Source organism: Lutjanus erythropterus, chromosome 20 (assembly GCF_056507025.1).
Source record: "Lutjanus erythropterus isolate fLutEry1 chromosome 20, fLutEry1.hap2, whole genome shotgun sequence".
In the NCBI taxonomy this organism is placed as follows: Eukaryota; Metazoa; Chordata; class Actinopteri; order Lutjaniformes; family Lutjanidae; genus Lutjanus; species Lutjanus erythropterus.
Window position 1 is genome coordinate 19,093,726 of NC_139336.1, and position 25,603 is coordinate 19,119,328.

At 38.7% G+C, this 25,603-nt stretch overlaps 1 protein-coding gene across 1 annotated transcript in view; it reads right to left on the reverse strand.

The window, feature by feature from the left end:
* Window positions 1–2,622: 2,622 nt before the first annotated feature.
* bmpr1bb (bone morphogenetic protein receptor, type IBb) overlaps window positions 2,623–25,603 on the reverse strand; it is a 71,900-nt gene continuing 48,919 nt past the window's right edge. The window contains exons 5-14 of the mRNA XM_084745492.1: window positions 11,364–11,523; window positions 9,600–9,702; window positions 9,197–9,299; window positions 6,887–6,983; window positions 6,659–6,803; window positions 5,655–5,847; window positions 5,209–5,506; window positions 4,938–5,113; window positions 4,706–4,836; window positions 2,623–3,752 (exon numbers count right to left, since the gene is read on the reverse strand). Coding sequence (XP_084601618.1) covers window positions 3,627–3,752; window positions 4,706–4,836; window positions 4,938–5,113; window positions 5,209–5,506; window positions 5,655–5,847; window positions 6,659–6,803; window positions 6,887–6,983; window positions 9,197–9,299; window positions 9,600–9,702; window positions 11,364–11,523 — 1,532 coding nt within the window. The 3' untranslated portion in view covers window positions 2,623–3,626. The remainder of the gene's footprint in view (window positions 3,753–4,705; window positions 4,837–4,937; window positions 5,114–5,208; window positions 5,507–5,654; window positions 5,848–6,658; window positions 6,804–6,886; window positions 6,984–9,196; window positions 9,300–9,599; window positions 9,703–11,363; window positions 11,524–25,603) is intronic.

Consider the following 25,603-nt stretch of genomic DNA (forward strand, 5'->3'; position numbering starts at 1 on the left):
GACATAGTGTGAAATGTCTTTGTAACGACTTCTTGATAATAACCAAAATAACATAACCTGTCATTAAGTGTTATAATGTCAGTTTACAGTACAGAGTACTGCACTTGATTAATATTAAGTTGTTATAACAAAAACATCTTAAACAACATCAACTTTGCATTAAAGGCTCCTTCATGTACATGACATGACTATGACACTGTAATGACAGTCCTATGCACAACCCTTCAAATAAAGCGTACTTTTCAATTGTATTTGAGAGAAGGCAGACATATGTATGGCTGATATCACCAAAACTCTGCAGCTCAACACCAAACAGTCTAGATGGATAAATAGCACTACAAATCAGAGGGCAAACGTGTTTTTTTTTTTAACTTTGGGGTGAGCTGTCCCTTTATACAGAAGGGTGAATAAGACTATTTGCCAAAACTGAATAAAGTTCATGATGGATGCTGATGATTTGTATGTTGTTAAAGATGATATCACCCATGTTAAAGAGACCAGGCAGAGAAGAAAGGTAGATAGAAAAGGGAATCAAAGAGGTATATTTTTGTATCACCAATGCAACTGAATAAAACTGCTTTTTACCAAATAATTGACATACAGTGTATGAGGTTAAATTTAATACAGGAGAAGGCGATCATCTAAATATCAAGTGTCATTTCAAAAAGAATCATTTCATTTCTTCTGCTCAGAGCTGAGTGACATTCATCATGTGATTCTGGAGGAGATTTTGGGAGATTTTAACTCAGACTTCTGTGTTTGTACATTTATTACAGAAGCCATCAATGTTATGATGACACCGACTCTGTGCATAAAAAATTGTGATAGTTGTAAATGCAACATTCCTTTGATGCAGCAGCACTTGTGACTGTTCAAGTGTTCTTGGTTGGTTCTTGATTTTTTTTTTTTTTTTTTTTTTTTTTTTTTATGGCAGTTGTCCCAGTTTTTTTTGTAAAGCCGTCTATGCAAACTTTGCATCTTTCTGAAACAATCTTTACATTCTCAGTGGGCTAGCCTTTGCATTCCCTAGTTGTTCTTCAGCTTCATGATTATTATTGTGTATAGTGAGAATGTAGCCTGTCTGTTTCTGGCACTCATGATGTTCCTCTTCGCAACTGCTTGCATTTCATCTGTCAAGTTATTGTACAAAGTGTAAGAAAGAATTTTTAAGACTAATAATAAATTATATTTATATGCAACATTGAACACGGAGAACAAGGATCTTATTTGTTTGAACAGTGGAGTTAATAACATAACTCTTACAGCAGTGTTTGACATAAATAGACATAGCCTTCAAGACAAATAGTTTTAATTGGGGAATGTTATCCAGATCCACTCGTACACTCTTAATCACATATGTACAGATTAAATAAGGCACATGCCATAGTGGTAGAGTGGACAGGATGTATTCTGTACACAGATAAATCAGCAAAAACACATTTCAACATCCAGCAAGACAATAATTATAAGATTTCAGCTCAGCTATGTACACATGAATAGAGTGGAAAGAAGAGATAATGAGGCCTTAATCTCAGCTCGGAAAGGCCTGAAGGATGACCAGAATTCACAAATTCATCAGTGACGTAAGGGTTTTACACAGAAGTCATCTTTTATTATTGAAATAAAATGAACACAGTAATACTATATATAAAAAAAAAAGTCTTTATCTGCTTATCTTTTTCTGCTGGACAGTTTTTAAATTAATTTAGTCTTACTTTTCTTTGTTCTGCAATAATAATAACAATAACAATAATAATAATAATAGTAATAATAATAGTCACTGACAATGAGGTCACTGAGCATGAATTAGACATTAACACTTTATACAAACCCCACTTCTAAAAACAAAAAAAAAACATGGATGTTGTGTAAAATAAAAAGAATTAAATGATTTGCAAATCCCTTTTCACTTTTATTCAAGTGACTACAGTATAGTACAGACATTTAACATTCAAATTGATAAACTTTGTTTTTTGTAAATATTCACCCTGAATTTGAATTTGATGCCTGCAACACAGTGAAAAAAAAAAAACTTGGGACAGGTGCAACAACCAAATGGAAATACAGGTACACAGGTTAACTGGTGACAGGTGATAGTCTATATAAAGCCATATATCAACAACATCCGTAACACAACCAGCTTCTTTGGGCCGGAGCTCAGCTGAGATGGACTGATGGAAAGTGGAAAGGTGTGCTGCGGCCTGACGAGTCCACATTTCAGATTTTCAGAAATCACGGACATCGTGTCATCTGGGCTAGGAAGGAAAAGGATCATCCAGATTTTTACCAGCGCAGTTCAGAAACATCTGCGATGGTATGGGGGTGTGTTAACACTCCCATACATCATAACTTGAAAGTCTGTAAAGGCTCCATTAATGGCGAAAGGTACATACAGGTTTTTGGAGCAACATACGCTACCATCCAGCATGTACCTGCTTATTTCAACAAAACAATGTCAAGACACATTTTGCATGTATTACAACAGCACGGTTCAGAAGTAAAAGAGTGTCCCGCCTGCAGTCCACACCTGTTCCCTGTTCAAAATCTGTGGTGCATATGAAGCACAAAATACGACAAATGAGACACCGGACTGTTGGGCGCCTGAAGTTTTTTGCCTTTTGCAATGTGTTGCAGGCATCAAATTCAAAATCAGTGTATATTTACAAAAAACAATAGTTACTTAGTTAGTTTGTCTTTGTACTGTATTCAGTTGAATATGAGTCAAAAAGTATTTATGTGTCATACAGTATCCCAACTTTTTTAGAACTGGGGTTTGTAATAACCATCATTAATAAATGGTAAATTGGTTGTTAGTTAAATTTTAGTTAATAGTTATTTTATAGTTGAGAAACAAGTAAACAATAATTAATAATTTTACTGATTATTAGCAATGCTGTCATTTGTAATCTTTACTAATGTAATCAGAACGTAATTGTTATCCTCTCATATCAGCTATGATACAATATTTAGTTTAGAAACAAATTATTTTATATTGCACAAACTAATGATAAAATAACATACAATATAGCATTAGTTACCTTAACTAAAGTTTAAGTAATTAGCAATTTATCATATATTAATGATGGTGATAAAGTGTTACCAATTAGACATTTCTTTGGATGGATGACAGTCACTGTGGTTGGAGCTGACAGTGACTGAGTCAAAATAAAGGAACATGAATGCAGCTGTGACAGTACAAAAGACTGCAAACAGAATACTGCTGTATGGCTTTAAAAAAACGGGTGAGCAGGAGCTTCTTCTGTTTACAACTCATCAGAGAGGTTTTAGTTCTCCTCTCCTGTAACAAGGGTCCCCGTCCGCCTGCCCACCTGGACAGTCTGGACCCAACAAACCGCTCAGCTTTCACAGAAAGCACAACCTGAACGCTTGTTCTGAGGCAGAGGTGGCTCAGACAATCTCCCCTGACATAATAAATCTTTTCGCCTCTCATTTTTCTGGCTTCCAGTCGACCATTATCTCCATCACTCATCCTCCCTGTCAGTTTCCTTTGTCCTATCGTTCACAGTCTCTTTTTTTTCCCTTTCTTCTATTGGCCAGTGTAAGTGGCTCCGTGCCAGTGGCAGTGACAAGTCTCTGCTGATGAGAGCGTCCCTCTTCACTCTCTGTCACAGTTTGATGTCTTGGGACTCTAACATCTTCGCCAGGGTCTTCTTCACCCTCAGGGCTGTGAGGCGAGAGGCTGGGTTGTGAGCCCAGCACTCTGACATCAGCTTTCCTATCTGCCGTAGACACTGAAGACACACATGGACATAAGAATACAATTATACTTTGCAAGTTGTGATAAATTTATTAATGATTAATAATTAGTTTAAGGACATTTTTAAGAACAACTCTGGGGTTTGCAGGTTGTGAAAAATCCCACTGGAAGATGTGTATCCTGCAGTATAACCTGTCTTTTTTATCAAACTCTTTAATTAAACAGAAACCCCGTCCAACGGCATTCAACCACTGAAATTAATTTATTAACCACTTATCATCATGTAAACACGACTAAATATAGAAATGGTGCAAGTAGCACAACAGAAGTTGGTTTGCCATATGTTGTGCTGGGAAATAAGCTAAGTTTTTTTTTTTTTTGCTTTTTTTTTGTGGGACAACAACAAGCTTGTCCCACCCGTGTTCGGCATAACTTTCTAGTATCCCCTGGAAGTAGTCTCTTTTGTTGCCTGTGCTACTCTAAGCATTTCTCTCATTTGTTTTGTATATTTGTATTTTGTTCTAAATGTTGCAGACAATTCACAGACCTTGTTGGGTGCAGTGACATGTGGGAGATATTTTCTTCCTAAAATAAAAATAGTTCAGGTAGATTTTAAAGTGGTTCTGGTAGATTCTACCGCAGAAAGAAAGTAGAAAGTAGTGTGTCCCCTCAGAGTGTCTCTTACTGTCATAGAGACAGTGAGATTCAGTCTCTGTATTTAACCCATCCCAGAGTAAGGACCTGCAGGCAGCCACTGTGTAGCGCCAGCGGATGTTGGTCATGAGTACTGACTGGATAACTGAACTTAGACTGAACGTAGACTTTTTCCCAACCTAAAAAACCCCAGATGTTCTTTATAATGACCTATTACTGCTCTATAAAACATGAACACATTATTTATTAACCATTAATAAAGTAATTTAGAACATATTAAGCCTTTTAGAGCTATGCATTGTTAGAAAGTGGTATCAAAAACATGCAGAGTACCTCATCACTGCTCCAGCGATTAGCAAATGAAGGTCTTTGTTTCTTAATGCAGACAACTTCTCTCATGTCCTCATAGGACGGATCAGTGGGCACAAGGTCGTAATAGGGCAGCTGATACTCCTCCACAATGCCTTCAGAAGAAACACATGGACGTGGGAATCAGTGTTATAATTCAGAAAACACCTACACATGTATTGATCATGTTTAAATTTACAAAAAGTTGTTTTCTGACCTCCAGAGATGCATCGTCGTGCCATCTCCCAAACAATGAGACCAAAACTATACATGTCGGCCATTATAAAAGACTGAAAGTAGGTCCTGTTCAGGGTTTCATCCAACACTTCAGGCGGCATGTAGCGCTTCGTTCCAACTCGTAGGTTGGGAGGGATATCCACCTCGTTAGTGTCACTGACACAGGAAGGAGAAACAGAGAAGATATTTTAGGAAATGTCCCAGATACTTGTAAACTGTATTAAAATGAGTATCTAAAATGTATGTTGTACCTGTTAAACTTGACCGCCAGTCCAAGATCTGCTATACAGCAGGATCCGTTCTTTTTTACCAGGATGTTTTTGCTCTTCAGGTCTCTGTGTGCGATGGCTGGTTTGCCCTGTGTGCCGTAGATCTCAGTGTGCAGGTGACACAGGCCCGATATGGAGGAATAGGCCAGTTTCAGCAGAGCCTTCACATCTAAGGTGTTGGATTTGAGGTAGTCGTATAACGATCCATTCTCGTGGTAGTCTGTGATCAGGTAGAGCTGAGTCCAAGAGCCGGTTCCTTTAATATCTGCTGCTATGAATCCTGGAAATTGGAAAGAAGAGATGACAGTTATGAAAAAAAAAGTATATGCACATAGAAAATAACACAAACGATTTAAGTCATTTGTCAGACAAACAAACACTTAAGTGAGTCATTTGTTATTTTCCCTACTTCATTTATATGACTTTACCCAGTATATTGTCATGTCTCATCAAGAAGGTCTGATATATCTCAGTCTCTCTGAACCAGCTCTCCTCCTCCGTGGTGAAGAAAACTTTAACAGCCACTCTCTCTCCTCTCCACTTGCCCATCCAGACTTCTCCGTATCGACCTTTTCCAATCTGCTTCACCATCTGAATCTGCTTGGCGATTGTGCGCTGCACCTGGAAACAGGTAATTGTAAAAAGTGTGTTTATTTTATTATGCTATTTCCCTTTTAAAACCACTTGTTAAAACTGTTTTACATCTTCACAATCACTTATTATCTTGTCATAAACTTTTTTTCCCTGTTGGTATTTGTTATCTATCTATCTTAATCTGCAAAAATAGAGTTGGAGGATAATTTAGTATTATTAGTATTTCAAGGCAATCGTATTTTGTTATTGCCTCACAAAAAATGTACAAAATTTACAAAATTATTCTGGACAGATGGTGATTAAAAATGTAATACAGAGTTTATTTAAAGCTACTACAAGGACCATTCACATTTAGTTGATTTTGGTGACCCCTTTGGAGAAAATGTAACATCAAAAATAAAATTATCTAAATAAAAATTTCCTCCTGCTTTATTTTAACAGGCCACCATACTACTCACAGTAACTTTGCATGGGAAAATGCAAACATAACCCAGAGGTCTACAATCTTTATCCTCAAAAGAGCCATTTGGGGCCAAAAAAAATATATAAAAATAAATCTCCCTGGAGTCGCAATCTTTAAATTCTCTTTTTGCCTCTGAGACTTATCTTTTTTTGGATTTGGCATCCATAGCTATCTTAGGGAGGCTCAAGAATAGTCACCAGAAGAATTTAGAGGAAAAGGTGCTGGCACTATAAATGTAGACTATGATGCACATTTCACATGATGAGAAAAAAACTTTTTAATTCATGGTAGAGGCTACACATTTTTACAACTGGAGCATGTAAGAATCACTGTAAGCCTAGATGTTGAGGCAGATGTGCACTGATGTTTTCTCACCAGCAGAGGGAGTCCTGACCCAGAGCCTGACCCGATGCTGCGGGAGTGCTCTATCAGGTCCTTCAGGGATTCCCCAGGGGGGATGTAGGTCTCCTCCTGCTCCAGATCGATACTGTAACGAGGTCGTGACTCCTGACGCTTATATCTGCCACAGAGAGGTAACGCAGTATTTGTTAACTGCTCACCGGGAAGTGTGATACATGCATGAGTCATCTTCAGGATTCTTACCTGAAGTAGCAGAAGACGAGGATGAGACCAAGGATGATACTGCAGACTGTGATTGAAATGAAGAGAGCCATGTACTGGATGCTGCTGTCAACATAATCTAAAAAAATAAAGATGTATTTCATATTATTAGAAGCATTTTAATGTAATTTTTATTATTTTACCACCCCTACATGTGAATAATCATGTCCTCAGTGAGATAGAAAATGTAAAATTAGAGCTGATGAACGAGTGGTGACAGTCATTTGTTCATCGTTATCTCCTCCAACATCTCTCTGATTTTCATTGGCAGGGACAAGCTCCTCTTCCCCTTCCTCCCTCTAACCCTTCCTTGCACCCCCGTCTCACAGCGTGTGATCGATCGCATCCCCTTCCTGAATCCCACAGATCAGCTGTCACTCTGACATCGCTACAGAAGCCCCAGAGGCCTGAAGCAGCTCTGGGGCTCTAGCCTTTCTGCTGCGCTCCTGCCAATCAGACACACACACATTAACACAACGGATGCTCCGTGGTGTGTGAAGAACCGCACACACACACACAGTGAGAAGGAGCAGTGGACAAAGAAAAACTGCATGAATAGCAAAATGTCCTATGAACTCCCTGCGAGTTCATAGAGTTAAATCGTCACTCTGGAGAAGAGAAACCAAAGAGGAACAGTCAAATTATTACCAAAACTCTGTTATAAACAACTATAACATAGTAACTCTTAGTTGTGTACATTGTCCCTGTGCAATGAGGGATTATCATCAACATTTCAGCTGCATTCACTTTCAGTTTCACGGGTGTTACTCTGTTGAGGAAGAATCACTTCTTAATCCATTATCTTTGTGGGCGGTAATGACATATGCAGACTTGCATGTATTTTCTTTTAGAGTAACAGACAGCAGAACAAATCCTTGCCCTGGGCTTGTTGGAACTCAAGTGAGTTGAAGTGATCTGCTGGGCTGATTTGGACTGAGAGAGTCGCCTAAGGTATGTTCATAACTGACCATTAGGGAGGAGGAGGGGAGGAGGAGGCGATGAGTCATGTTTCAGGTCCACCCAAAAAAAAAACTAAACAAATAAATCCTCAGTTTAATGGTCTAAGTCAATAATTCAGTAGCACGTAGTACTCAGTCTTTTCATATGTTTTCAGCAACTATGTTCTAACATGTGAAATTTGTTTAGAAGAAAAACTCCCCTTTTCTTCTTTTACATTGACTTTAAAGGCAAAATGTGTGCCAGAATACCATTTTAAATTAAATATTGTGCTGCAGAGATGTCATGGCCTACACATCATATTCTACAGACTTAAGAAAACATCTTTTTTTAGTACAGATCCCTGCAATAATATGTTTTTAAATGAAAATGAGAATAATAATATATACATCATCAACCCTTGTAATATCATAAATAATACTACAATTGCAATATGAGTCAAAATTAGATATTTTTTGAAAGTTGTTCATCCATATTTAGCACTCATTTAGTGTCAGTTTTACAGATTTTTACACATTTTTCCCCCATCAACCTATCGATTGGTTGAAGAGTAGGTAGAATTTTAGTCGACAAAGATTTTTGTTGGTTGACTATGGCCCTAATATTCTGGCTAAACTGATGGCTTGTTTACAACCCATCTGATCACCACAGATTTTTTTTCTTGTCCTGTCTGACTTTACTGTAACAATGCTGCCACGTTCTCAGATCTCAGTGATTGGTTTGGTGAGTACACTGTTATCACAGCTGACAGAAATGACAGCCAACGCCAAAGAAAACAAGACAGAAAAAATGGAATTATCCTTTATTTTGCTCCAAGTGAGCTGACAAATCAGTTTGTTTGAAGGTCACAATGAAGATTGTGAGCCTGTGTGAAAGTGTGAGTTTGTGTGACAAACAGGGAGCGAGAGAGAGAAAGAGTATGTGTGTGTGTGTGTGTGTGTGTTGGTGTGTTGCGGAGTAACAGATGGACAGATATCTCGCATCCGTCCCGAGGCAAGAAACTCAAGCAGGCCCTGGGGAGAGGCTGTCCTTTTCATTAGAGGGTGAGAGAACAAGCCGAGGCTGCAGGCTCTGTTTCACCTGCCTCTCCCCTCTGTTTCCCCTCTCCTCCTCCTCCTCCTCCTCCTCCTCCTCCTCCCCCCACCTGGAGCAGCATGTGCCACTTCACTCCAGCACCACACTGTGGTTTGTAACAGTTTAAACTGTCACTACCCATCACCACCCGGCGTGGCCTGAATGAGCCCGCGCTAGAAGCCACTTGCACTTTAAAGTGGGGCAGGATTTCAGTGTGTGAAAACCTGTGTGAACTAGTGTGTGTGTGTGAGTGTGTCTCACCTGACGTCACGAGTGGAGGAAGAGTCGGATGCAAGTCTCTGTTGCAGTAGTCCTGATCTGTGCAACACTCCAGAGCTCTCCTCAAACGTGAATTCCACGTGTCCTAACAGTCACAAGTCACATATATTCCTGCATTAACACTAATGAAGACACAAGAGTAACGAGTATTTACAGCCACACTTATTTCTAATGAGAATATTTTACAGTAAACTAAAAGTTTTTTTCCACCGAGTGTAAAGATAGTGGAGCTGGACAAGTCTGATTTAAATAGGTCTCATAAAGAGCTGCAGTGAGTCAAGGAAAGCTCGTAAAGACTTAACAACGGCTCGTGAAGGAGGACACACATACACAGGCAAGTGCACACATTCATCCAGGCAGATATACACACACACAGCTGACTTACTCTGCACTGGAACTCGGAGCCAGCGAGACCCAAACAACCTGCGGTGAGCACTGCCAGACCCCCCTCCTCCTCCTCCACCATGGTGAAGCAGTAACCGTCGGTCCTAGAAAAATGCACACGCAGCATTATATGAGTACACGTCGCCTGTGTGTCCTTTCTATTAATGTCCTCATCATCATCATAGGTGTTGGGGTTAAGTTTCATTTTAATGAATCTAAATCAAATATTGAAACTGCCTATTGAGATAAAATCATTTTAAAAAAAATTTAAAAACTATTTATCTTTCAACTATTATCATAAAAGTCTGAATACTATAAATATTCAAGAACTGAAACTCAAACATTGGTGGACTCACAATGAACATTTTTTTTAAAGGTTTAAAAATCAATGCAGCAGAGCCAGAGCTACTGTCTTTGGACAAAATTACAAGAATTCTTCTTATTTTTCAAAACCTGGAATGTGTTCAGTCCCAAAAAACACAGTAAACATTTATTGAAACGTAATGTGAACAAATACAAACAGAGAGCTGGATATAAAGAACTGTCATTTCTCAACCGATTTCAGTGGATCATGTCAGATTCAAGGATTTATGAGCTACATGAAGTAAGGAAAAAGTTTTGTTTTTCTAACTTACTCCATGTACATCTTGAACCTTTGACTAAAAAAAGGACTTACTGAAATAGACATGAGAAATGTTTCAGTGCTATTTATCCAGACAAACTGCAGCTCCTCTTGTTTACAGGCTAATCTTACAATCCAAAGGCCAGTGTAAGTCCATGGTACTGTGTACGTGTGACAGTATGGCAGCTGAGAGGGACATTCTTTGTGTTGTTTTTGAAGAATGAATGTAATCTGTTGAAATTGGTTTAAATATCATTATTCATCATTATTATCGTCATTGCTGATCTTTGTTGTTTATGTTGTTTATATACACACAAGGTGGTGACTGGGTTACACTTCTGAAACATGTCATTCAAACTGTAGTAAAAATGATGCACACTATTTTCAGATAGAACGTACTTCCTGAGCCTCGATCTCTCAAAATGCAAATCGACTTGATTCATCTGAATGCACAGGTATGCTATGCTAGTAGCGGCTAATGTAGCCTCAAGTTGCTACCCTCTTTCTAACTTTGCAGATCCAGATCATATTTCATTTTCTTGCAGTCTTCAACCCCATCCAACTCCACAGTCCATCATATTTCATGCAGCTCCCCCCTTTAGTTCCGCTTTAATGAATTAAGGTATAACCTGGAACTGGATCCAAACTGCTTCAGGATCTAGTTGCAATTAATCGATGAGCTGATCAACACAATTTTTGAATATATTCATCTTCATCAGTCTTGAACATTTGCTTATTAAATCTGGAGTCAAGTCAAAAAAGTAATTAGCTGAAGCCTTAGAACACAGATCCTTGTAATAATGACTCTTAAACATTAATGTAATAATATAATATTCATATCTTTATTAAGTACCTACATTTGCTTGAGTATTAATCTCTCTGTGGAAAGTAAGCTGTGTGTCAAGAGGTTTGGGAAATCTCACTAAAGAATATAGCTGAAATAAAGTTTGTGTATCATATATACACAAATCAGGTAATTAGAGATCATGTAATTACTTGTGTTGAATTATTTATACAGTCTGTGTGTGTGTGTGTGTGTGTGTGTGTGTGTGTGTGTGTGTGTGTGTGTGTGTGTGTGTGTGTGTGTGAATCTGTGTGTGTGAATCTGTGTGTGGATATTGTTCTGTGTGCACTTCAACATACATGCAGGTATTGTTGACGGAGTCTTCGGGGCAGTGGTGGTAGCAGTGACACCAAAGCATGTTCTGAGCTGAAACTGTGGCCGTGCTGCTGCTCTCCTCCGCCCTTCGCTCCGATCCGCCCTTCCGTCCGTTCCTCAGCAGCATGGCGTCCAACATGTTAGCTGTACACACACACACGCAGAAAAACTGGACTATGAGCCCCACTACAGACCAAAACATCTGGCTTTGCTGGAGCGAGAGGCGTAAAACTTAAGTACACATACTTCAGGAAAATTAAAGATGGAATAAATCAAAGCACCCAAACACCATTTCTGCTAATTTCAAATGGGCCTTTTGAATTATACGTATGAAAAAAGCAAAAGAGTTTTGCCTGCCTTGGCACCGTTACCATGGCAATGCAATCCACAGAAAGTGTGAATATGTGCTGCTGAAAGCGACCCTGCTGTTCTGGACTGGACTCAATGTACCTGCATGAAGTCTGGAACCAGAATAACACCACTCACCAGAAAGAAGTCTTTGTGCTGTGTGTGCATGTGTGTGAGTGAGTGTGTGTGTGCGTGTGTGTGTGTGCAAGCCTACAAGTGGCTGTGTATTTAGTGTGAGTATGAAGACTGTGCATAGTGTGTTTTAAGTGTCTGTAATTCTGCAGTACATTACTGAAATATTTAAGAGAATCAACCTTCCCTTTTTTTGGCACTGATATAAAACATGGTTTATTCATGTTAATCTTTTTCTGCAATAAATTAAATTCTGCAAACTAACAGTAGAATTTATTGTCAACAAAACAGAATATAATGATTATAAATCATCCTTTACACACCTGACTCACAACAGCAATCATTCCAGTCCATAATGATTCACCAAATGTCACAAGACAGTTGAAAGACATCATTATTTTGCTGTCAGAACTACTAAAAAAACATTATTGTGAGTATATACAGTTGTTGGTTACTGGATCTATGAGATGATTTAGTGTTTATCTTCTGAGAGGAGGAATAACATTTCCAGCTGGTAACACTTACAATGAACTCCACTAGCAAAACATACACAATTGAGTCAAGCCAAGTGCAGTAATACAGCACAGGTGTATTCACAGTAGGATAAATATTGTTGTTCATCGTTGAAAGTGTTAACTTTCTCAGCTGCCACTGAACATTGAATCAATCCAAGGTCATTCTTTGAACAAAAAAGGAATTCCATTTTTAGTTATTTAGTTGTGCAAATGGCCGTCGGCCAGGAGTGAGGCTGACATTATCAACTGGAACTTCATTAAATGTTGCTTCTGAAGGAAAGATACACAGAAAGAATTAGCATTATTATCAAGTATATATCTGATATCTACGTCGGCACCAATAACTAATATCAATATTCTGAAAGAGATAACAGTGTCTCTCCTAATGGGGAGACACCTCACACATATTTCCCACCTGTGACCCATCCGCTATCAATCGCAATGTTGATTTTTATCAAGGCTGTATCTAGATTCAGTGTTAGGTTTGTCCTTTCAGGGCTACGGTAGAAACATTGCAGCCTCCGTGGAAGAGGAAACACTGAATAGCTCATTCTAAGGTCACAAAAACAAATCGGTTCTTAATTTCAGGTTATTACACTAATGAAAACTTGAATATTGTACTCCATTTCTGCCATATAATCCCCTGTACATTTTACACAGCTAATTCATGATAAGACTCATTTGTGGTACTTCTCACTATCAAGTAACTGGAGGTGCACACGTTCATCAGTGGAGAATAAAACAGCTCAGACAGCAGCTCGTCCCTGAAGACCTCTGTGGTCAGGGAGCTGAGCAGTGTTGTACCACACTGGATAGATGTCTTCCTCTCGCTCCCTCTCTCTCTTCCGTTCCTCTTCTGCTCTCTTTATTTTAATATTCATATTATAAAACTGTAGGTTTTCAAAAGGGCTTCACAACTGATCAAAACATTTAAATGGCAATTTGGCCAAGTGCAACAGCCAAATCTCAGAATCTGTAATTTCTGCAAATAATTGCATTATAATTTTTTATAGTTTTCTTAATTTAATTGAGTTACTTAGTAATTCATTTGCAATGGAAATACATAAACATCCACAGCTATAAACTATGAAAGCTGAGACATCAAGACATCACAGGTGGACATCCCCACATCACGTCCACCCGTCCATAAAAATCCAAGAATAGCCTCCTCATACTGTTGATGGGTTTCATTATAGTAGGTGTTAGTAGATCTAAGCAGTGCAACAGTCTGAAAGCCAAGCAGCCTTTGAAAAAGGGAACATGAGTAATCCTCCAGAGGACGACGTGATGAAAAGACTGAGTGTGGTCTATAAACACACTGACTGTTGTTTAAGTGGTACTCTGTGTCCTTCCAACCTAATCTGTGTTACTGTTCCTGTCAGAGGGGACGTGTGCGGAGGTGTTCTGATCCTCCCTCACTTTAGTTTGTCTGTCACAGCTGCTTTACAAGTGTGCAAAAAAACAAAATAAAACACGAGATAGGGACGTTTCATGAATACGTCAGGCTTTTAGATACATCAGCTCTGGTTTATATAAACTGTGTAAAGACAGCAAGCAAAGAAGGCAGGTCACTGCAGGGTGAAATGTTACAGGACCTGACGTCAGGGAAGGAGTATAAAATAAATACAGTGTGTAAATCTACGGCCTTGAGGACAAAAGAAATGTTACCTGTACTGATTATCACCATCGCTCCTATTTGAAGTAAAATGGGAGGATGCAACAATAATTTAAAAGAAAAACAGTGCTAATAATGCCAAAATGCACCTCATTTGTTTTCTCTTCTGTTAAACCATGTGATGCACAGTTTAACACACAGTATGCAATCCAGCAGCACATATCTGGTTGCACAACATGCTTTACAACATGTTCTCCTCCTACACATAACAAGCTTTTAATATTACCCTTACATACATTGGATTCTTGAAAATGTGTCACAGTGTAGTGCAGTCTGAGACTTGATACTGCACTCTGGTTTTAACCCAACACACCTCACTCTAATCACAATTACTGTAACCTGTGTTCAGTGCACAGCTTCCACCTGGCAATGACATGAGGGGCTTACATTTAAGTTAGGGTTTAAGTTAGCAGAGGATGCATATTGTAAATGTAGAGTGATTTCTCTAGAACTTTAGGAAGCATAAGACTGCTTTGTTGTCAAAGATGTGTGTGTAGCGGGTGGGGGGTCATGCTTGGTATGTAAGAGTAGGTCACTGTGTGTTCAGCAGACTATTAAAGAGGCTATAGGATGTAAAGCCAGCAGGCGACTTAAGGGAGAGGCCATCTTTGTTACGCTTATTACAGGTTCTACTAACAGAGAGCTTTTCTTCCTGAACTCAAAAAACACACTGATACAGAAAAAAATCCCCCAAACATCCAGGTATAAAGTCGCCTAATTTTAACTTTTAATACTGGACAGATGGTCCTGCAAGCAAAAAGACTCAAAACGCAGCTTAATAGATTCAGGTACACTAAAGCAATGCTGTTGTATTGAATATCAGCACGGCTGTGAGTTTGCCATATGCACAAGTGTGATACTGCTTTTATACAACAATTCCACAAGTACAATTTTTTATAAGCAATTTCTAATAAGCGAAAACAGATTATGATTTATTTATTTTTGTTTGATACAGGATACAACAGGAGTGGGACTGGACTGTTGACAAGCAACACATAAACACGTTCCTGCACACTAACCTCGGCTTGCTTGCTACTATGTGTAGGTCGACATGCTGCCATAGTAGAAATCGCCTTTAGTTGTCCAGAGGGCTCCATAGAACTGCCTCAAGATTGTATTCAGTTTGCTCTTTTTTATGGACTAAAAGTCAAATTTTAAATTTTTTTTCCTTTGGTCCAAGTCGGACAAAATGAATCGAACTACAGGTGAGAAAAGAGACTCACCCTGGTGTGGACCAAGCAACCAGACCAAGACCACTTGAAAAGGGAGGTCTTGGCCCACTTCCCAGTGGACTGTGGCGCAGGTTGTTTGTGGTCAGAAAGCAAAAGAACCAACCAAGAGATGTTACGATAGGAGATAAGTTATTTCAGCATGATTTCAAAAGCTAAACTGCTGGAATAGATCTTATAATTGATCTCTATAAGCCATTCATATATTTATGCAAAACATTTTATTACCACTCTTTCTATACCACACGTATGCATGTAAGCCTGTTGTTTTCCCCCAGTTAATAGTGGGTGAAAGTCATCCAACAGTAATGAAGCCACGAATAATTGCTATAAAAGACGCCTACTTTTTGTCCTGTCTCTACCCGTTCATTATTGTAAAGTTAAGAATGTTGTTAAAAGTCCCAGTGCTGTTGTACTCTATATCAGTACAGCTTGTTCAATGAAATTACTTAGTCGAAACTAATTGCTGTGTAATATTGGATAAAAGGCCGACTTATTACCATTAATACACCACACTAGTCCTTTGTTCCTCATACATGTTAGCAAATAATTGTACACACTTCTTTTCTCTTTGTCTTTGTGTTACACACACATCCACACACACTCTCACACATTCACACATACAACAAACAGACTTGCTGTGTCAGCTACGGGGCATACTCAAGGTCACCCCGAAATCTGATCTGCATCCCCCGCACATTCCACAGGCTGTTCCTCAAACTACACACACACACACTGAGAGTCACAACACACACTTGGAGCAATTAGTAGTTACACACAGTGAATAAGTCCAGCTGGAAAACCTTCAGACGCAGCCCGTCACAATCAGCAGGCTCTGTGTCTTTGGTCACTTCCGCGCTCCCTTCAGCGTCTCCAAGTCTTTCTGCATTAGAGACGACAGTTCATCTGTTCTCTTCACGGCTGGGTTTGTCATCTCTTTTCATTTCTGACGGCTGCGGCTGAACACTATCAGCGTGGTCCGCAACACTTCCTCCTTCCTCCCTTAATGCCAAGTTTTCCGTGGTGACAGAGGGAGCATGACTGCGGACTCAAAGTGTCATTCTGATGTGTGAACTGTCATGAACTGACTTGTTATAAAAGACTGGAGTTTTTATATATACTTGTTTGTTTGCTTGTTCTGATTTTTGCAAGAGTGCATGTACTCTGGTCAGACACTGTCACTTACTGGATAAAGCAGAAACAACTACAAGCTCCAACAACACACTGTACATATATCGAATACTGACAGAGATGAGCAATGCCACTTGCACACAAGAATGATTAATGGCTAGAATACAGCCACTCATATTACACAAATCCATCCTACAGCATGTGTACAACAAACATACTGACCTTCCTGTGACCTCGATACAGAAAACACCCCAAATAAACCAGGTTATTAAAAAAAGTCTAATTTGGGGCCAGTGAGCCTCAACACTGAGAAATGTCCCTAAGTATTTATGTTAGAATATAACTTTTTTGACATGCACAAAGAGGTTCTGCTGCTAGGAAGAAGAAGAGGGAACAAAATTTGCAATTCTGATGTTCTCTCTTATGAAGCAGATACCGCGGCGGCACATACTTTTCCTGCAACCTTTACACAAGGGAAGTGCAAGAGGACCTTTACAGCTCATCAAGAAAGGTATGGTGCCTCTTCCTCCATTCACATCACTAATGTTACTCCCACGTTGTGTAAAAATGCACAGAAAGAAGGAAGGAAGATTTATTCCAAAAAGAGAGAAATGATTGGACTAAGCATTTACATGGTAATTAGACCCTAATATTTTCCTATTAAACAGATTATCAAAGTTTTACACTACCCTTCTCAACCTGATTGAAAATTCCTTCTGATCGGGACAGTCTCTCCCAATTGATGTGGTTACATGAGGGATTTTTATTCTGATTCTAGTATTATTCTGATTATTAGCAGACTATTAGCTTACATATTTAACTGCAGATTATAACCACTGGTAAGAGGCAGCAAAAAATTTGAAATATTAGACTGTTTTTAAGACACAAATCCTCTGCTCTATTTCCAGTCAAGCAGTTGGCAGCATAAACAGACACTAGAGCACTGGAAAGACATCAGTGATTTATGCTTTCTTATCTTGCATATGAACACTTCATACCAGTTCAAGAGTGACAATGAGGGCGATAATCAGCCTTTAACAATTCCTGAGTCTTAAACTAATCTAGACATACCCAGATGATCAGTGTAAGATAACAAATAGAGAATAAGAGAGAATAAGTTGCTGTGGCTGACTCATCAGTAATGAGTCAGGAGTTGGGCAGTTTTTTTTTCAGAAAAAAGGTGTGACCTTGACAGTCATTAAATTAAAAACTAAATCCAATTTCTTTCTTTCATTTATCGTGTAATATCTATGTGTACACTACTGTGCACTGTGGAAGCATTTCTCTCAAATTGTGCCCCATGAAAACAATAATTCAGTTAACCCACCTAAAGTTGTAATCTAGACAGACACTGGCAATCAATAAATATACTGTTATAATATTGGGTTTTGTTTTTCCATCAAGACTAGGCTAATGGAAATCAATGCAAAACAGAATTACCGCTATTATCAGAGATAAATTAGAAGAGAAATGTTGAAAGGGGATTTTATGTCTAGGAAAATGGGAAAAGAAATAAATTGTTCCAATTAACACGGTTGTTTCACCAAAGCTGACTTCACAGCGCTGCAGCCATTTAATCTCTGAGCTGAGACCTTCATCACAAACAGAGAGGAGCACATGAGAGAAACGGGAGATAAGTTACTCCAGGTGGCCATGATAAATCACCTCCTCAAAGCAGACATCTTCCCCAGAGTCTCCAGAGTGCACTCTGACCCCGAGGGGGTCACAACCAACCTGCAAAGGGGCCATACATCCTCCTCCACCCTATCACCATCCCTCTTAACCCCCTACGGGCTTCAAAGGCCTCTGCCACACGAGACACTCACACATGTGCACATATCATACACGCACACACACACAAGAACATGTCTGAGGAGCACATTCCACCCTCTCTCCTCCGTCTCCGCTGCTACACCTACATCAAGTCATCTGTTTCCACCGTGCAGCTTCCAGCAACCTGTTCTGTGTTTACCAGGCGTGACCAGAGCAGCCTTTGTGGAGGAATGTGATGGTCAACACCCACAGAAGTAATGCTACAACAAATATATGGAAGAGGAACCCTCTGCCAAAGACCCTGCACTAGGCCGGAGAAATAAAACAATATTGATATTGATCAGCAATAGGCACTTCTTCAATAGCAACAGAAAAATTGTTTAATAAAATGCTCAATAGTTTTATGTAAATGTATTTAATGCAAACTGCCATGAAAGCACATACAGCCTATCCCTTGATAACTGTGTGCGCTACACAAACAGACAGTCCTTTAACGTGTGATGTTCGGTTGCACCATCGACATGTGACAAGAGAAAGAGCCTGAAGTGAGAAAATGAGTGCAGACAGTGAGGAAATTGTTAATAAAAAAGGACAGGTTGGCTTGCCAGTGTGGCAGTTTCTTTGCTTTTTTTTAAAGGAGCAATATGCAATAATTGCACATCACAAAATGGGCACTACACTGCAAATAGCAAGTTGGAGCCAACGCCCCCTCCTCTCCAGACTGCAGGAGTGTGAGATGAGTGCAACATTATAATTTGACAACGACAAACAACGACGAGTCCTACGTGCAAGTTGATCAGCTGCTCCTAAGTGTCAAATATCTGTCCATGTAAAGCCTGTTATCCTGAAAACAAAAGCTCACTGCTCTGAAAATACAAACTCTGGAGTTAAAAGTTCAGTGGCTGCCTGCTTTCTGCCTGCCAGATTCCATTAACATATTGTTTAATTTCTCCGTTATAAACATCTCCTTCTTCTAAAATATTATTAATGATTTCAAACAATTCATAAACAGACACTAACTCATTCAGCAAACATTCGGCATTAATTTGAAGTCTAATAAATGTGAAACGGGAAAACAATAACAGTTATTCTGTAAAGGAATGGAACACAGCGGCTGTAGCATTGCTGTTTCCTTAATCTCTGATGACACATCATGGTCATTTATGATTTATTACAGATTTCTCCTTTAAATCTATTGCCTGTGTGCTTTAAACGTTTAAATAGAGTGGTTATATTCAAAATAATGTGCTTAAATTCAACCTTTTTTTCTCCTGGTCTGTATTAAAAACAGGCCATTAAAAATGATCAATAATTATCAATATCAGCTGAAATTAAACATTTTACCGTGATACATTTTTCAGCTGTATTGCTCAGTCCCGCTCTTCTCCACATTACACTCCACCCGAGCTTCAGAAAAACTATCTCAGCTGTCAGGGATTCACACTGGTTACACAGAGAAAACTTTCCACAGGGGTGTGAATACAGCAGAGAGCTGCTATATCCACAACAACATACTCAAACACACAGAGGCCCATACACAGCAGACATGGAGACAAACTGACTTCTGCTGAAGTCCATTAAATGCCAAGAGCAGACAGAGACACAGACACACACTAGCATTATGAAAGAAACAAATCAATTCAGTTTTATTTATACAGCATCAAATCATAACGAAAGTTATCTCAAGGCACTTTTCATATAGATCAGGTCTAGACTGTTCTATTTATAGTCTTTATTGTTCTCTTTATAGTACACTGAACTCTGTTTCTGTTTATATTGTGTATATTGTTCCTATTTTTTTTTTATCTATCCTCTTTAAAATAGTTTAAAATGTTCCTATTTCCTCTTGTTCACATTGCTTGTTTACTTATTTGTTACTTTTATTGGTGCTTCTTTCTATTTTGCTATCATTATTGCTGTTATGACACTGCAAATTTTCTCATTTTGGGACTAGTAAAGAATCATCTTATCTTATCTTATCTTATCTTATCTTATCTTATCTTATCTTATCTTATCTTATCTAAAATATATCTTACATAAAATATATCTTATATAAAATATAAGAGCTGCAGGACAACTGATTTTTCGATATATATTTATGTAATGTTGCATAAGCAGCAGATAGGTTCAAAAATGGGAGCTTACTTTACTAAATTCAATGAAAATCCAGCTAAATACAATAACTCAAGAAGCTGTTCAACATATTTCTACAAAAAAGGAATAGTAAAATAACTTAATATCTTTTAATGTCATGTCTTTATTTTTAGCCCAACATTATGCTGAGTAGTATCAATAAAGCAAAGTGTATCAGTATCAATTAAATACTCAATTATACATGGGTATGAAAAGCAGAGACTGAAGAGGATAATTCTCTTATCCATATTACAGAAAACATTTTCAGAATGATATATAAAAAAAAGAATCCATTTCTCAGAGAAATGAATGTCTGTGCTGTACCTTTAATTTTTTGCAGACAAACAGACACATGCACACACAAACCCTCACACACTCAGGCTGATAGACACAGAACAGGTGTGGATGCTGGCATGTTCTGAAACCGAGGCTTTGTATTGACCACACATGTGTGCGTATGTGTGGCACTCATCCCAAAGAACCATCTCAATCCTATCTTCTTAGTTATTCCCACTCCTTTGAAGTTCAAGATTTATTTTTTTAAACATCATCTATCCACTGTGCTCATCTCGCTGCTCGTCTATCTGTCCATGTGGTTGAGACTTACTGGAAAAAGCCACAAGCCACTGACTAATGCTGGGCTCCATTACAGACATATTGAGAGAGCACAGCCACAGCGCCACCACAATATGTCATTTTACCCCACAATATAACTGTACCTCTGCCAAAAAAAAGTCAAGCTTCTGTTTTTACTCAAGGTTGTTCAAGGTCCCCATAAAATTTAAAACCAGATATACTTAATATGAATGAGCCAATTTGACCTAACCCAAGGACTGAACTGTTTTAGTGTTGATATTATCTTGAATTTACAGCACTATGTGGTTTTTCTTTTAACCAAAACTATTAAAGTTATTAATAGAGTATTAGTATAAGATCTTATTCAGATGCTGCAATGTCTGAGGTTGAGAAGTTGAGCACATTTGCACTCTAGTGAACTCAAAAAGTAAGTCCCAGGCTTCCAAATCTCTCTAGACAGATATGTTCATGTGGTGCACATGAACAACGATTACACAAACACACAGTATTTGCTCCCATGCCTGACCGCTGGAGCAGCACATCTGCCTGGGGATCAAATTCAGTGTGGGGGAACCGTATCCACATCCTGACAGGAAGCAGAGCACAGAGGGCTGGAGGAGCCCGGTCCTGCCGAGGACCAACTGCTGCTGTTTTGTACTTCTGGACCAGCGCTCCACAACTACACCCTGACCTTATTCCACAACACTCAGCTCTAAACAGATGTCTTCCAAAGAGCCGTCAGTATAGTACAGTCTACTAAACACTTTCTCTATACTGCAAACTGTTAAGGAAACTTAAGTAGTTAAAGGTAGAATATGCAGAATTTGTCAGTTGCTGCTTGTAAAAACACCAAAAAGATACTTGATTGTCGAGTCTCATTTCCAGGATGTCACATACAGTTGCTTTGGGTTGGTAAGGCGTCTTGAGCACAGCAAAATAATGAGAAAATGAGGAAATACAGGCAGAGTGCAGGGTCTCTGCAGACACACACACAAGCACCCATGTCCACATAGTGTTTTTTTTTTTTTCATCTGGCAGAAAAGAGCTGGCAGAGCACTGGGAAGTGCTGAGATGAAGCATATGTGTAGTGAGAGGAAAAAAAATCACTGTGCATGAATCTGACATTATGATTGACAGTAGCTATGAAGCTAATTTAATGCTAAGTTAACAGAGGGTTGATTACAGCTAACAACCAGCTTACAATGTCTAGGATGATAAAAGCACAAACCCAATAACATTTAATGTCTGGTCGATCTGCTTCCCACAAAAGGGCTTTTCTGTCTCTGTTATGAGTTGTATGTCACAAACGGACAGAACTATGTCCTTATCCATTTTCTTCAGGGTGATGAGTCCCCATCTAATATATGATTGGTTGACTGAACAAAGCAACACCAGCAACAAAAGTGCCTTTTCTGAAAAGTTTGCATGGAAAAAAGTAGAGCACTCTATAAAAAGACATCTTCTCTGTAGGTGGCTGCATGCTGCTGCAGACACTCTCTCCTCATTGGGAACAACTGAAAAAAGGTGCTGGTGCTAAAAAAAAAAAAATGCTATGTGGACAACTGATAGTTGAGAGGGTCTATTTTTATATGAGTCTATACAGTGTTTTTTATTGCATCTACACAGATTTCCTACACTTGGAATCTTTCAGTTCAATCTTTTTTCTCAATAGTTTTAGTCACAAACCCACACTGGACCCAAAAAAGTATCTCAGATTATTTTACACTAAAATTACATTCCTATAGTTCTGATAAGTTCAATTAAATCACATACTTTCTATTTAAAGTACACACATAACAAACTTTGCAGAATTTCACAATTACATTATTTTACCCTCCTGAATTCCAACAAGAAAGTTCAGTAATTAAATATCCTGAAATTTTGTTTAAGCTGCTTCACATTCATGTAACCAAAGCAGAGCTTCAGAAAACGAATGGTAGTTAATCAAGACAAAACCAATACCCCCTCTGAACGCTCTGACAGAGACACACTCCTACGGAGACACCCTGACATTTTGAGATATTTGAAGATCGCCGTGAATGAAAACACCACACACTGTACTTGAGAAACGGCTCCTCAGAGAGTCATGTTGATTATACATGGCTGTCCAGAAGACCAGAGGATGACTTTGGTGGTAAAGTGGACTTGTTGTTGGCCTTCTAGAAGGATTTGTAGCTCTGAAGTGTACGTCAGTGTTAAAAGTGATGGACCACTGTCATATCAGCAGCTATTGCTCAGACACACCGAGTTTTCACGGTCACACAGAGGTTTTGTGTTACAAACAAAGTGAAACTAAAAAGTGGATGGAGGAAATGAGCAAAAACTAATAGAATTTCAAGACATTTAACCTCAATAAAAGGCATTATCGTCATATAACCACACTGAATCTTTCATATTTCCACTGCAGTGCCAAGGGAAGAACAAGGCTGAGGTTCATCTACCCTCTGTGAACCTCACCAGCCTGTAGAAACAGGTGGCAAATTGACCATGCTGCTTAGATTTATGGGCAACCTCCCACATGTTTTACTCATTTGGGAGACCTTTAAAAAGATCAGATCACAGAGGAAACAGAAAAAGCAACTGGTGGCTCAAGTATTAGTACAGAAAGTAGACAGAAGGAGGAAAAACAGAGGAAGCCAAAGAGCTTTAGTATGAAATCTCTCCATGAGGGCTCACAGCTTCATTTCACCTCCCATTTGTCAGTGTGCGCTGACAGGAACAAGCAGAAACTTTGCCTCCTGTCAGTTTATAGTAGAATGAGAATCAATATTTCTTCAGAGATGATTCTGTCTGAATTTTCACTCCATCTTCCCACATCCCTCATATCTGTGCGGCTACTGACCCTCAAACTCGCGGCACTAACATTGGATAAGAAGTTAAACATTCAGCTCAGTCTGCACAGATAAGAATAAAGGAGATTCTCTTCATCAGCAGCTGAGGTATTTCAGGACCAACTGCGAAAGTTACAGCTAGCTCTGAACCACTCGGCCAGTCTCAGAGTTTACAGCTGGTCTTTATTTTTGACACATTTTCAGTAAAGAATCTCTTTGTACCAGGATTCAAATGAAAACCCCCTTTGTGTTCTAACGTCAAGCTGACTTTTCCAAAATCACATTGCTTATTATGGCTTGTTATTTCTGCCGTTACAGCTTTCAAATTTACTAAGAATTTTCCAAAAAAATGTATAAAGTGATTGGATGACGACAATGGTTCCAGCTTCCTAATATAAGGATTTGCTGCTTTTCTTTTTCATCTTTTATAATAAATAAATAGTCTTTGGGTTCTGGACTCTTGGTTGGACAAAGGAAGAAATCTTATCTGGGAAATTGTGATGAGTGTTTCTCTCAATCTTTTGACATTTTATAGACTATACGATTAATTGAAAATGAAAATAATTGTTAATGCAGCCCTACATTCTATAAATATACTGTTATGGCTTTAGTCTGAGACATGTTGACACATTTACTGTATGAGAGAAAAAAAAACACTAACACCCTGACAAATTTACATTAAATAAATACTACAACCATACATATATACAATATGTATCATACACTTTGAGTATTCCAACGTAAGTGTATTAGGAAGAGGCCATGACGGCATCAGACGAGCATAAATAAGTCACTAAATTAAAGAACCAGACACACCATCCATCACTTCAGGGAAAACCAGTTGCAGCAAACAGAGTGGTGACATTTTCCAGACTGTCTCCTAATGCCAATATTTACAAATACTGTGCGCGTGTGTGTGTGTGTGTGTGTGTGTGTGTGTGTGTGTGTGTGTGTGTGTGTGTGTGTGTGTGTGTGTGTGTGTGTGCACGCACCCAAATGCTGGCTTTACAGCCTGACACCCAACTATATTCTTAGCAAGTGTTTGACAAAGCATTTCTGCAAAGGTTCGGCTTGGCTATACAAACCATTAATAGATGGGCTAAATAATTTATCTGTGCATTACTTCTCTATTGATCTATTAAATCTGGAGTAGGCCGTTTATTTTTGGTGTCAATAGGCAAGAGTTCCATAATAACCTAGTTCAAGTGGTCTGAGAGAAAACTAGACTTCTGCTCCTTGGCTCTGTTTTCAGGCTTTAGAAAATCTAACCTGTGGCGGACGTCTCTGGCCAATCACAAGTCAGTAAGATAGTTGATGGTTGAGTCTCATTCCCAAAACACAGGTATTTGATGACCTGGGAATGTGACCCAACAGTCAATGATCTTTATCCAGAATTGCTTACTGTGAGGATGTTTTGGAAACATGCAACATTATTCACTTTTTTTTTTACTTTTTATGGACCAAAAAACTAATCACTTAATCGAAAAAATAATCTACAGATTAATCAGTAATAAAAAAATATATATATTATTTGCAGTCCTAAAATTATTATGAAAATAGTTGCAGATAAAATTTCTGCCGACTGACAAATAGATAAATTGTTTCAGCTCTCATAAAAAGCCACACTTGGAGACTTCGAGATGACGAAAACTAAGAATTTATGCGTGACTGGTGGTTTTAAAGACATTTGTGTACTAATATTCATGCAAAATCCCAAACCATACTCATGCTAATGCTAATATTGAGCAACAATGTGTCTGTCTCCCTGTCTGTGATCAAAAACAGAACAAATGCACAAGTGTCATCTTCTTGAGGCTGGGAGCGCGTCGACCCTCCCCGCCTGTCACAACCTTACGGGGCACCGCAACACTGTTGGCATTC